This window comes from Marmota flaviventris, chromosome 6 (assembly GCF_047511675.1).
Source record: "Marmota flaviventris isolate mMarFla1 chromosome 6, mMarFla1.hap1, whole genome shotgun sequence".
Taxonomy (NCBI): Eukaryota; Metazoa; Chordata; class Mammalia; order Rodentia; family Sciuridae; genus Marmota; species Marmota flaviventris.
This window is the reverse complement of record NC_092503.1, coordinates 16,521,756-16,536,947: the sequence shown is the minus strand read 5'-3', so window position 1 is coordinate 16,536,947 and position 15,192 is coordinate 16,521,756. Positions and strand designations below refer to the sequence as shown.

Sequence of the window (15,192 nt, the reverse complement as noted above, 5' to 3'; positions counted from 1 at the left end):
TTTCCTTTAAGCTATTGTAAGAAAAGATAGAATGAGGACTGGTGTTGTGGCTCAGTGGTAGTGCGCTCACCCAGCAGGCGCAGGGCCCTAGATTCAATCCTCAGCACCACTAAAAACAAATAAAGGTATTGTGTCCAACTACAACTAAAAAATAAGAATAAAAAAAAAAAAAAAAGAAAAGATAGAATGATACTGAGTGACAATCTAAACTATAAAATATGCCAAATCACTGATGGTGTTTATTATTGACTAGGGCCTGTTTTCTGAGACATGAATAGGAAAACTTTTACATTATGAAAAATGCAAGACTCACTAATTTACTTAAAGTTAAATGATAATAATATAAGTCATGAGTAGGTAGGATTAGGATGTTATTCAGGCCAGGAATGGTGGCACACGCCTGAAATCCCAGTGACTTCAGAGGCTGAGGCAGAAATTCTAGGCCAGCCTCAACAACTTAATGAGGCCTTAAGCAACTTAGTAAGACCCTGTCTCAAAATAAAAAATAATAGCTCAGTGGTAAAGCTCATGCGTTCAATACCTAGTGCGTACATATTTAAAAGTCAAGGCTATTCCTTTACTATTCTGAGCAAATTTTCAAATTAGGTCTGTGATTCATTCAACAAATGACATTAATAAAAAATAAGGTTCTTCATTCGGGCATCTCACATTCTAATATGGGAAGAAACACAACAAATACACAAATTAAAATAGATGACAAGGCTGAAGGTACAGCTCAGTGGTAGCACAGATATTTTACATGCATAAGACCCTAGGTTTGAGCCCAAGCACAACCAAAAAAAAAAAAAAAAAGGTGGTGTGGTGTTGGTGCATGCTGTAGTTCCAACTACTCAGAAGGCGAAAGCAGGAGAATCACTTGAATCCAGAAGTTTAGGAATTTAAAGCCAGCCCGAGCAACATAGCAAGACATTGTGTCTTTTAATCCCAGTGACTCAGGAGGCTGAGACACAAGGATCACAAGTTTGCAACCAGCCTCAGCAATTTACTGAAAACTTGTCTCAAAATAAAAAAGGGCTGGGGATGTGGCTCAGTGGTTAAGCACCCCTGGGTTAAATTCCCAGTACAATAAAAAAGGAAAAGAAAAAGCTGAGTGTGTTGGCACATGTTTATAATCCCAGCTATATGGGAGGCTAAGGCAGGAGGACCATCAGTTTGAGGCTAGCCTGGACAGCTTACTAAGATCCAGTCTGGGCCTGGGGATGTAGTTCAGTGCCTAGCATATGCAAGACCCTTGGTTCAATCCCTAGTACTGTAAAAGAAAAAAAAAAAAAAGGCTGTTACAGATAAGCTGGGACATGGATCTACAGAGAAGTACATAGACATAGATTCAGGGTACATTTTAGTAGTGGCATACACAGGACCTGATGATGGATGGATGAATCAGATGTGAAAATATGGGAAAGAAAATGAACGTTACCTCAGTGGGCATAGGTGGTGTATAATTTACTAAAATACTAAAATGGGGACTACTCAAAGGAAGCAGACATGAGTATGGCTATTAAGAGTCCCCTATTGCCAATATGACCTCTGAAAAGCCCACTGGAAATCCATGTGGAAACACCCAGTAAATAACAGGATACAGAAATTGGTAATTTCAGAGAGACATCATTTCTGAAAAGAAAGATTTGGAAGTCATTGAATATATACAGCATTTAAAACTATGATGGCATGAAGTAACCTAGAATCATATCTGAAATTAATCTACCTATAATAATCACCTGGGAAGTTTGATTAAAGTATGCTTTCCATTTTCCAGTGAAAAGTTTTATTCAAAAGACTGGAATAGAGCTTAGGGATCATGTTTTTAAGAAGAACTCCAACTAATAATTAACGTGAATCTGAGGAGACATAAAATTCCACCCATTTAATATTAACCTGCTTGTGTTCACAGAAGCACAGAAGGCTAATAACACCTCAGAGGATTGTTATGAACATTAAATTAGAATATATGTAAAGTACCTAGTACATAGTAAGTATTCAACAAATGTTAGATCAACTTACACTTCCATTAGCGCTTGAAGGAATCTTGGTGAGGCAGTGTGGTGTGGTAGAAATAACATGGGCCCTGTAATCAGACAAACCTGGGTTCAAAGCCTAGCCCTTACACTTAATTTGTGTCTGACCTTGAGCAAGTTACTTATCTAGCTAAGCTTTGTTTTTCTTCATCCTGCCTCATAGTGTCACAGGACTAAATAGAATCTACACATAAAAAGTATTTTGCATTAAATAAACTGTGTAACAGTTGCATAATGGAATCCTAAACAGCAGTGAAAATAAAAGTTACATATAATAACATGGAGAAATCTCAAACAAATAAAAGAAACCAACACAGAAGAATACAATAAAATGATTACATTTAAATAAAGAGTAAGCAAAATGAAATAATATATTGTTTAAGGATATATACATATGTGATAAAAATTGGAGAAAAGGAAAAGATCTGATTATAAACTTTTTAAACAATGGTTATCTCTGGAGGACAGAAAGGGAAGTGATTATTTAAGGATTTGTAAAGTACTGATTGTTGGATATAAGGCTTCACTTTAAAACTATTTAAAAAACGCCATCTGTTACTTCAAAATAAAATTTTTTAAACAGCTTAACTAAAAAAAAATATCAGTAGTATTTCCTTTAAGCTATTGTAAGAAAAGATAGAATTTAACAATGTTTCATTTTCTAAGTCTATGCGCCTAAAGAATTCACCCAAGTTTATCCAAAATTCAAGACCTGACCCAGGTCTTTTGGCTCCCATCCAGTGATGACCCCATCTTATATTTTACTGCATAAATAAATCACATTATTATAAATTAAATTTTTGAGTTTGCTTACCACTTTGATAGTACTTGGAATCATGTGTCCATCTGAAGCCAGTGCAAAGGCCGAAGTCAGTCAATTTAATATGACCATCACGATCAATCAAAATGTTATCAGGCTTAATATCCCTATGAATAAAACCCATTTTATGAACACTTTCGACTGCACAAGTAAGTTCTGCTATGTAGAACCGTGCCAGATTTTCTGGAAAGATGCCCATTCTAATTAAGAGGCTCATCATATCACCCCCGGGAATGTAATCCATCACAAAGTATAAATTGTCCTTATCTTGGAATGAATAATATAAGCGAACTACCCATTCATTGTCAGCTTCAGCCAGTATATCTCTCTCAGCTTTAACATGTGCGACTTGATTTCGAAGCAGAACATCTTTCTTTCGAAGAGTTTTTGTTGCATACAAAGCCTTAGTATCTACTTTTCTTGCTAGACACACTTCACCAAATGCTCCTATTCCTAGGGTCTTTATCTTCACAAACATAGACTTGTCCATTTTAGCCCTTTTAAGACGAATGTAGTTAGACTCTTTTTGGCAAAGCATCTTTCTCATTTGATCCTGGGCATCTTGAGATAATCCAACCTAGGTAAATAAACTAAATGTTAAATGAGGAATTGTCATCTTCAATATTCAGTATTAGAAATAGCTTAGAAGAAATTCAGGCATATATGTAAAGGTTAAATGCACAATAATTTTTAATAAAGCATGTTAGACATCTAGAATGTATTTCAGAGAAAATTATATGATCAAAAGTGTAGCTTAAGAGATAGTTAACAGAATGCACAAAGTAACTATGCAAATTCAGCTAAGGGAAACAAGAAAAGGAGGATACCAACAGTCAGCTTTCTATTCTTCTCTGATAGAACACTCAAAGAATAGCTTTCCAATGTGCAATAAAACACATATTTGTCCACATGCACTCTCAACTGTCTCCATGCATATTCATCCCAAATGATAGGATTAGATTGCCTTCACTAAATGCTACTTTTTGTGGATGTCTAGGTCTTAAATATTCTTCCTCTCATTTCATCCTACATGAAAAAAAATTCTTGCATTCCAAGCTCATTTGTTCTAAAAAATAAATAAATAAATAAATAAAAGTGATGTATTACAAACAGAACAATGCTTTCTCTACCCTATCAATCCTTTTCCTGTTCTCAAGAAGTAGGTACTAGTCATTGATACTCTTTTTTTTTTACCTTTCTTAGAGCATCAGAGAAGGGGTAGGACTCAGTTCATTGCAACCACAAAATTAAGTGTCTCTATCTCATTTAAAAGGGACAAATTGTTTGGCTACAAAGTATCTTTTAGATATTTTGGAATATTTAAAAAAATAGTTGGTGTAACTCACAGAAATAGAAATAAAAAAAACTTCTAAGTAGATATGGAATACCTGATTTTGAAGGGTTTCTTTTGGCTAATAAAGAACTAATTAATAAAGATCTAACTGAAGGGTCTAAATGGAAAAAGAATTCAACTAGAAAAGTAGGGCCTAATTTTAGAAATGTCAAGACTAATTAAAATACAGCAACCTCATGCTTCTGTTAGGATGCACATTTCCATGCAACATCTTCTAAGAAAAGAGTGGCATGCCAAACTTAGTAATATAGAACTGTTTCTCTTAAAATCTTACTTGCCTACACAGTAATGGAGGCTACAGAAGTCAGCAAAGCTTCCAACACCATAAAAGTTTAAATCAGCTATTAGTGAAAGTGAAGAGGAAAAAGGAAAAATGAACTAAGAAAATACATACAGACAGACTTTAGTAAGAAATCCTAAGAACTACAATATGGATAAAGTCATAGAAATAATCATGGTTTTACTAAAACACAATTTAGTTTATAATAAGAATAACAATGTTGTATATAAAATCTGATTCAGAATAATCATTTTTGAAGAATAACTTTATGAAGTATGTGAAGTTGTTAAATCACAAGTTTGAACTTCTTGGATTTTGACTGGTAATAAGATGAGAATCAAATCTTGAAATTCTAAGCATATGATAAAAATGATGATGATGATCATGATACTATGTAGTATCTAGTAAAGAGATTTATGTAGAATCACAACACAAATCAAAATGATCAAAGTGTTTATATTCTGACTTATTAATATCAGCGTATTTTTCTCAGAACACTATTAAAATGAAATTAGAAGAGGAAACTAATTGATGAGATATCTGATACTTTGACCCAGATATTTCTCACTGATTTTTGAATGTTGTAAGATAATGCACAAAATCTAGAAAATAACCCTTATTCCAATTTCTGTATAAAATGTTTATATATACCTAAACCAGTATATTATAAATTATATATTTTTTAAAATTTACAAGAACTTTACTACAGGAAATTCTGAGTAAATCTTGAAATACTAAAATAAAATGCTATAATAAAAAATGCTTTAAAGTTCATTCACTTTAATGACTGATAATATATCTTGCTATAAGAAATAAGAAACATACTGGAGCACAATATTTTAAAATAAATAACCAGGAAACAGATGATTAAGTATAAAATAGTTATTTTAAAAAGTTTTACCCGCATCATTTCATTCTCTAATTGTTTTTTACGATGCAGACGTTGCTGATGAGATTTGAGGACATTTTCTACATGCTGCTCCATAAAGAATTTAAATGCCTGAGGAGAATAACTCTGAATACGAGATTCTCTTCGCTCTTCATCTTTCTTGTTTTTCCTAACAGTGATAGGTGAAGTTGTAATCTGCTTCTTTTCTTTATCCCCACTATCAACATTTTCAAAACTTTTCTCACCCTCTTCTTCATTGGATAAGCTAGGCTGATCCTCTTTACTAGATTTATTTACAGGTTCATATGGAGGAACAGATGGGTTTTGGTGTAGCAGATGTTTTGGATAAGGTGGTGGTGGACCTTGATAGTTTGGAGCTTCAACAACAGGTGGCATAACAGCCATATTGGAAGTAGTACCCTCAGAAAAAGGGCTGGGTTGAACAGTCTGAATTGGTTGTGGTATCCAAGAAGGGTGGGTAGGTGCTAACGCAGTCTGTAGCTCTGGTTTTAATACACGCATACTTTTCACAGGCTGTTGAATGGGAGCTGGTGTGATCGCAGTGACTGTTGTAGCTGAAGGCTGAGAATTAGCAGAGTGACTTGTTCTATTTCCTAAGGGGTTATTAAACGAATTTGACCTCACTGGTATGTTAGGCTGCCATGTAGGAATCTCATGCCCGCTGCTTGGGGATGACTGGGCAGGAGCAGAAGATGACTGAGGCCAAGTTGTCTGCAGTCCAGGTATATTAATGTTATAAAGTTCCAGGTTATGACTGTTTCTGTTTGGCACTATCATAGACTGAGGAATATTTCCGTTTGGGTATGACGAAGGAGCAGCAGACCCCCCTGTTTGTAAAGCAGAAGGGCTTTGTCCATTAGCTGGGGTCAGAGGATAGGGTGGGGGTGGCTGCCGATTCACAGTGCCAGCAGGGACAACATTTTGGTGTATCATAAAGTCAGTCTGACCACCACCATTCTGAATTCCAGGTCTCCCTGGTGGAAAGTTAAATTTGTTAGAACTCTGCATGATGATTGGTTGTCTGCCCACAGGAACAGAACCAATGCCTCTCTGTCCCTGGTTAGGAGGATTCATGGGGGAAGTGTTAAGAGGTGCTGGTGGATAGCCCTCCTGCCATGCCCCAGGTGGAACAGGAGAGATTCGGGAGATTACATATTCCATGTTCCCAGAATACCTCTTTGTTTGAGAGTTTGGTTCCCAAGATGGGGGAGGTGGAGTTGTACCTCGTGGAGGGGGAGTCTGGCCTCTTGGAGGTGGTGGAGGAGTAACACTCCTTACTTGAGGTGGTGGTGGGGGGTTCACTCTCTGTCCATTGCTAGGGTGAGCTTGAGCAAATGCTGTTATACCAGATCCAGATAAAGGTCTTCCTACATCTGTCTGTGAGTTGGGACTTTCAGAACGGTAGACCACACTTTCTCCCAGAGGTGGGCCATGTCTCTGAGGAACTAAAGATTCTTTAGAGCCTTTCCAGCTTTGTTTACGGTTAATTGATTGTTGCACACTCCCTATGATAATAAAAGAGAAAAAAAATCATGTTTTTAACCTCTTGCTTCTGAAAACTTTAGCTTAAAATTCTGATACGACTAAATGATACTCAAGTCTCAAGAATTAAGAAATTGGGAGGCTGAGGCAGGAGGATCATAAATTTGAGGCTAGCCCCAGCAACTTAGCAAGACACAAATTAAGAAAAAAAAAAAAAAAAAGATGGGTGGGCATAGTGATAAAGTACCTCTGGGTTCAATCTCCAGTATTAAAAAAAAAATTTTTATTAAGAAAATGGGAATAAGTTCAAAAGATCTATTTGTACAACATGGTGACATAGTTAATAACAAAGCATTGTATCCTTGAAATCTGCTGAAATTTGAAATGTTCTCACCACCAAAAAAAAATTATGTGAGGCACTGCATGTTAACTATCTTGATTTAGCCCCCAAAGAAAAATAATTATAAAATAATGAAGCTTGTTTATTTTTGACTAATATATTCTTATGGCTCAAAATTTATAAGGTACAATATAGAGTTGGGATTATGGCTCAGTTGGTAGAGTGTTTGCCTGGCATGTACAAGGGCCTGGTTAATCCCTAGGATCACCAAAAAAAAAAAAAAAAAAAAAAAAAAAAAAATCAAAATAATACTCACTTTTGTCCCTTATCCCAGCAGTTTCCTTCACTAAAGGTAACTAATGTCATCATTAGTACATGAGAGGAAAGTAGTGTACTTTCTATGTAGTATTGTGCCTGCATTTTTCTTTCATTTAAAAAATGGAGGTTCTATATCAGCATATAAAGTGTTTCCTCATTTAAAATAATGTTATGCTGGGCACAATGGTATACACCTATAATCCCAGGACTCAGGAGGCTGAGGCAGTAGGATCACGAGTTCAAACTCAGCCTCAGCAACTTAGAGGCCCTAAGCAGCTCAGCAAGACCCTGTCTCTAAATAAAATATAAAAAAGGGCTAGGGATATGGCTCAGTTAAGTTAAGTGCCCCTGGGCTCAATTCCTAGCACTAAATAAATAAATAAGCAAATAAATAAATAAATAAAATGTTATCATGTTTTCCCCACCTATTGTATAGAGTATCTTAATTTATTTGATCAGTGCCTTAACAGATGGGCATTTATAATGTTTCCAGTCTTGTGTGTCTCCCCCCCCACACACACAAAGCAATGAAAAATTTTGTGCAAATATAATTTCATATATATATACATATATATATACGCACAGGTATCTGCAGATAAATTTCTAGAGACGAAACTACTGAGCCAAAGGGTATGTACATTTGTAATTTTGATAGATACAGCTACTATATTTTTTTTGGAGGGTTCTGGGGATTAACCCAGGGGTGGTTTACCACTGAGCTACACATCCCCAGAACTTTTATTTTTTTATTTTAAGACAAGGTCTTGCTAAGTTGCAGAGGCTACCTTGAATTTGCAATCCTCCTGCCACAGCCTACAGACTTGCTGGGAAAATAGGCATGCACCACCATACCTACTTTTAAGTACATTTTAACATGGGTTTTAAAAGAAAAAGTAGGGGATAACCAGCTGAACATACAGTATAGCTTATAGTATCTGCCTTTGATGGAGTTTCTAAATAAATGAAATAAGCAAGAAAATGGACAATATATTTTAAAAAGCAGCATTTAAAATGAGACAGTCTGTCCTCTCAAAAATATATAAAAAATTTTAAAGTAAATAAATAAATAAATAGATTTATTTATTTATTTTTAAAACACTATTGAGGCTCAGAAAATGATACCCCAAAGATCTGACATGCTAAACTGGACAAAATGTCACAACTAAGGTCTCCTTCACCCATTTCCCCATGGTCAGTGATTCACTTTCTCAGAAGCACTTATCAGACTATGGGAAGTTCCCTTCCCAGAAGGAAAGCAGTTGTTATGAATCTCATTAACCAGGAAGGATTAACCACTGGAGAAGAGACTGAACTCAAATATCAAACCTAGAGCCCAGAGGAACTTTGTCCCAGGCCACTGTCTATTCTTGGACTCATTCATTTCTCCTAAAAGAAAACCCCATAGTATGGCAATATGTAAATCAATGGATGTGTAACTGATGTGATTCTGCAATTTGTATACGGGGTAAAAATGGGAGTTAATAACCCACTTGAATCAAAGTGTGAAATATGATATATCAAGAACTATGTAATGTTTTGAACAACCAACAATAAAAAATTAAAAAAAAAGAAAACCCCACAAATTAAAAGGTTAATATTATCTTGAGAGAAAATAATGTAATAATGTGACCAAAAAACAGAACAAAATAATATATGTTCAGAATGTACAGTTTAGCACTTTGCTTTATCTAGGCTGTAGCAGCATTTTGGACTTCAGAGAAAGTTATCTCTCTGGGCAAGCCAGACAAGTCCTCCAGGCACAAGGCCCAGTCTCACTTTCCTCAGAGAGCCAGCTGAGGCTAATACCATATCACTCATCCATTTTTTATGAGTTAAAAAAATATTTTTTTAATTTAAAAAGAAAATGGGGGGTTGGAGCTACAGCTCAGTGGCAGAGCGCTTGCCTAGCATGTTCAAGGCACTGGGTTTGATCCTCAGCACCACAGAAAAATAAATAAACAAATAAAAGAAGCATTGGGTTTGATTCTCAGCACTGCATATATATAAATCAAAAAATATAGTCCGTTGACAACTAAGAAAATATTGAAGAAAAAAAAAAAACCCAAGATTGTACACTACATTGTATACTACCAGAGAAATGAAAAGCTTTCTATTTGTGGGGCTGGGGATATAGTAGAGTGCTTGCCTTGCATGCACAAGGCTCTGGGTTCGGTCCCCAGCCCCGCTGCCCCGACAAGCTGTGTTCTATTTGTGTACAACAAACCAAAATACATTCTACTGTCATGTATAACTAATTAGAATTAAAAAAAAGGCGGGGGGGCTCCTCTGGGAGGGTGACTTAAGAATTCACTGGATAATGATCCTGGGTTGGGAGCTTTGTATTTTCCAAGAACAAAAAGAAACCCAGTCCAGTCACAGAGCATCAGATGAGGAGAAGAATGGTACTAGACGAAATATGATAGGTAACCAGACTATGGAGAAGAATTTGTAAGGAATTCAAAGTCAATGAAGGCAGAGTTAGAGTATCCTCTATAAAGGACTTAAATAGCAATCTTATCTATCTTATTATGGACTTGGTTAATAAAACTTTGGTCATGGGAAATAGGTAGATTGATTCTACTATAAATTCCTAATTAGTATCCTCAAATGACTCAGCATGACCAGGAAATTTTATTATTTCTTTGGTCTCCACTATTACCATCCTCAGTCTCCTGAAATTGTCTTCTTATTCCTCACTCATGACTTAAGCAAATGAATTGATTTTCTACTTCAGAGAAAGGAGAAGACATTAGAAAGTAATTCCCTTATCTGCCCTATGTAACACAGGCCTATCTAGGCCTATGAAAGTAGAATGATTTGCTCTTTGTAGCTGATCTCCCATCCTATGTTTTGGATCCTATCTCTTCTTGGCTTCTCAGGAACCTTAACTGATCCTTCTCCCTTGAATATTTAAATTCATCCTCTTAACTGAAGAGTATTCAGGTTTTTGCTTTGTTTTGTTTTAGTGGTGCTGGGGATTGAACCCAGCGCCTTGTGTATGCTAGGCAAGCACTCTACCAACTGAGCTATATGCCCAGCCCCTCCAGTTATCTTTTAAACATGCCTATGGGGTAGAGATAAAGAGTCTGTCTGGAAATTCTGTCTGCTCAAGTTTGTTGTGAACCTAAAATTGTTTTCAAAACTAAGATCTACTAAAAAAGAAAAAAGAAAAAAAAAAGGAACATGTCAAAATAAATAAACAAATAAAGACAATTCTTTCTCCACTTCCATTCAGGCCTCTACCTCAAAATGTTTTCTAGAGCTGGTAGACAACTAATAGTAGTCCAACATCAGTTAAGTATAGAAGAATAAGAATTGAGGGGCTGGGGTTGTGGCTCAGTGGTAGAGCATTTGCCTAGCACATGTGAGGCACTGGGTTCGTTTCTCAGCACCACATAGAAATAAATGAATAAAATAAAGGTCTATTAACTACTTAAAAAATATTAAAAAAAAAAAAAAAAAAGAATAAGAATTGAACTTTTGTCAGACATGGGGCCCAAGCCTGTAATCCCAGTGATTTATGAGGCTGAGGCAGGAGGACCAAGAAAGAGTTTAAACCCAGCCTCAGCAACTTAGCGAGGCCCTAAGAAACTCAGCGAGACCCTATCTCTAATAAAATATAAAAAAATGATTGGGGGGACTGGGGCTGTAGCTCAGTAGTAGCACACTTACCTGGTATGTATAAGGCACTGGGTTCGATTCTCAGCACCACGTATAAATAAATAAATAAGCATCTATCAACAATTAAAAAAATATTTTTAAAAAGCGGGGGGGGGGGGGGGTGATGGGGCTGTGGCTCTGTGGTCAAGAGCCCCTGAGTCCAATCCCTGGCACCCAAATAAATAAATAAATAAATAAGTGATCGAACTTTTACAGAAATTTGATGGAGCAATCTGATGTCTATTAAGCCTTATAATAAAATATTTGGATTTATACTTTGTCATTTAAATTTTTAATTTTCCAATTCATTTTTATTGTATTTTATAAATTGATTAATTTATAATTAATTGGAAATTAAAGAAACCAAAGCTCTTCACCACAGATTATCTGAATCTTCTGATCTGTAGTCACACATTGTACCCCACCACAGATTATTTTGGAAGCACTACTCTTGCTGATGTCTTTCCTTATTCTCTTATCACAGAAAAATTTCTCTAAGAGTTGCTATATATTGGCCAGGCATGGTGGTGCATGCCTGTAACTCAGGAGGTTGAGGCAGGAGGATCACGAGTTCAAAGACAGCCTAAGTGAAGCCCTGTTGCTAAATAAAACCCAAAAAGGGCTGGAAATGAGGCTCAGTGGTTAAGTGCTTCTAGGTTCAAACTCTTATACACCCTCCACAAAAAGTTGCTATATTTGTGTTCTTTTCTACCTCATATCATATTGATTCCTCAGCCCTCTTCAATCTGAATTATGTTCCTACTACTGGAGAAACAAGTTACCCTATAATTATGAATTATGACCTCTTCCAAAATCCATGTCGAAGGCCTAACCCCTCATTCCCCTTCAAATGGGACCACATATGATAATTAAGGTTAAATGATGTCACTAGGGTGGGCTATAATGCAATATGACCTCTGTTTCTATAAAATAAAATCTGCACAAGTGTACTGGCACATGCCTGTGATCCCAGAGACTCTGGAGGCTAAGACAGAAGGATCACAAGTTTGAGGCTAACCTCAGCAACCTAGTGAGACCCTGTCTGAAAAGTAAGAACCAGGGGTTTAGGGTTGTGGCTCAGTAGTAAAGCACTTGCTTAACATGTGTGAGGCACTGGCTTTGATTCTCAGCACCACATGTAAATAAATAAAATAAAGATCCATTGACAACTAAAAAATTAAAAAATAATAATAAAAAGAAAAAGTAAAAACTGGATGGAAGATGTGGCTTGATAGGTTCAATCACACACACACAAAAAATACACACACACACACACACATACATATATACACTTAAATAACAAATAAATTTATGCTTGGTATATTAAGTGAATAAAGTAGGATTCAGTAAGAGGCCCCTTCCCTTTTGCCTCAGCCACAAGAATCAAAAATACTTGTGTATTATAGATTTACTCAGATTTCCCTTGAGAAAAGACTGGGAGCAACACATCAAAATGTGGAGTTACTAACAGTAACTAGTAATTACTACAGTAATTACTACTACAGTAATTACTAATTACTGTTAGTAATTCTTATCCAAATATTCTATAATGAATACATTTTACTTTTTATAGTATGAAAAAATATAAAAAAAACTTGTATAATGTTATGTTGGGAGGAAATGATTCATTTAGATTATGATACAACCAGTCAAGTAGTTTGCAGACTAGACTGCTGCTTATTAGAATTACCCATTAATTTTTAAACATGAAAGTCTCACCCTCAAAGTAATTCTGGCATAACACTATAACTTTATAAAATTTCAGACTTTCATTTATTGGGCTGCTTTTAAAAATTTCTAAGACCAAAGACTTGACATACTTAAGTGTTTAAAAACTGTACCATAAAAGAGACTAGAAAAAAAGGTTTGATGAATCACCTGGTTTCATGCTGGCATTAATAGGTCTAGCAGCTGCTGCAGCCATCTGCTCCCGCCGAGGATCTTGGTAACTCATTTTACTAATGAATTCAATCGCTGCTTCTATACTTCTGTTATTAGTTTTCTGAAGAGCTTGTATAACCATATCCTGATATGAAGTTTAAAAACAAAAAAGAAAAAAACTTTAAATCTTATAATTAATAAAAGAGAAAGAACACTGAGTTCTACCAGGGAAATTCCTAATTATAAATGACAAAGCCCCAGTTCTTAATGTCAATATTCTATTTGCAACTATTAAAAACAAACAAACAAAAAAAGGACTAAACTTGGCATTGTGCACGTTAGGCACACACTGTGCCACTGAACTAAATCCCAAACTCCCCAAAACCCCAATCTCAAATTACTAAAGTTAAACAAAGAAAAACTTTAAAACGTTTCTTGAATATTTTCAGCTTTATATAATGTGTTACTGTTTCCTTCTAGGATTAACTTCTTCAGTGTACAATTATAACGCAATTTTGATTATTTTTCATTCTTATATAAACAGAGACTACCAGAATGTTTTTTGTTTTTTTTAAAGCATCAAAGTACTGGAAAAGACATTTTTGTATCATTAAATATTTTATCAAGCAACTTTGCCACTATGTATACTAATAAAAGAACTACAAAGTTCTGGTTTTTATCCTCTTAAAAGGTTACATTTTCAGGAAATTATATTTGTAGGGGCAAAAAAATATAGGAAAAATGGTAAAAGAAAATACTAAACTAAATATAATAATTATGTGATGAAGATTTTAAGAAGTTAGACAGTAAAGGGGGTGACTCATAGTGGGGTAGGGAGGGAGAGCATGGGAGGATTAGATTAATTCTAGATAGGGAAGAGGGGTGGGAGGGAAGGGGAGGGGGAAGGGGATTAGCAAGGATGGTGGAATGTGATGGTCATCATTATACAAAGTACATATATGAAGACTTGAATTGGGTATCAACATAACCTTATATACAAACATACCTTATATACAAACAGAGATATGAAAAATTGTGGTATATATGTGTATTAAGAATTGTAATGCAAAAAAAAATGTTCATATATAATGGCATAAATTGACGTGAACATACTTTATGTAGAGATACGAAAAATTGTGCTCTATATGTGTAATAAGGATTGTAATGCAAAAAAGAAGAAGTTAGATAGTGTGATGCAACAAACAGGATTTGGAATTAGACTGATCTGAGGTTGAATTCTAGCAGCTCAACTTCATAACTGTGTGAATTCTGGTAAGTTAACATTTCAGAATCTGTTTCTTCAACTATAAGAAGTTACAGGGTTGATGTGAGGAGTAAATAAGAAAATGCATAAAGCACATAAGTGCAGTGCCTAGAGCTCAAATGCTAGTTGTCTTCCTTTATTACTTGTCCTTTATGTTAAATGTAAACCCAAATTATACATTAACATACAGAAAATATGATGACATGCAGTTTTCAAGAGGGAGGCAACAACATATTTGTTCTAGAGGATTTAATATTTTCAAATGATATCTAAAAAATAGGAAATGGCTTAGAAAGACTAATGGGTGAACAGGATGCCAACAGATGTTAACATCTTATGTAAAATGACTGGAAGATGAATGTGAGACCAAACAAAGGAGGATATGGTAGAAACCTACTGACTACTTAAGATCCATTCTCCCTTTCTTGAGAAGGTTACGCTTCTTGTTTCTGGAATAATTTTGCTATCTCTCATTCAGGTACTGGTCCTTGCATCCTGTTTCCTAGGGAGCTGATACAATACCTGTGCTAGAGAATGCTGCCACTAAGAAGTAAAAGTTGACACTAATAAAAAGTCCCTGGCTCTGATCTTTAACAGTCTGAGCCAACGACAGCTATTTAAAGTGAATTGTTATCTTGTTTAAAGAGTTATTTTGATTTTTTTTTCATTTTTAAACTGACAAAGAATTTTAATATTTAAATGTACAATGATGGTGGAGAGTTTTTGTTTTATTTACTATTTGAACTCAAATTGTTCTCTCTGTAATTTATTTTTTATTTTATTTTTTTAATTAATTTTTATTGTTGGTTGTTCAAAACATTACATAGTTCTTGATATATCATATTTC

At 35.2% G+C, this 15,192-nt stretch overlaps 1 protein-coding gene across 2 annotated transcripts in view; it reads right to left on the bottom strand.

Annotated features, from left to right (window-relative positions):
• The window catches only part of Lats1 (large tumor suppressor kinase 1), a 45,214-nt gene that overhangs the window by 12,252 nt on the left and 17,770 nt on the right, over positions 1-15,192 (bottom strand). For both annotated transcript variants that reach the window (XM_027939581.2, XM_071612916.1), the window contains exons 3-5: positions 13,079-13,226; positions 5,392-6,905; positions 2,851-3,433 (exon numbers count right to left, since the gene is read on the bottom strand). In XM_027939581.2, coding sequence (XP_027795382.2) covers positions 2,851-3,433; positions 5,392-6,905; positions 13,079-13,226 — 2,245 coding nt within the window. The remainder of the gene's footprint in view (positions 1-2,850; positions 3,434-5,391; positions 6,906-13,078; positions 13,227-15,192) is intronic.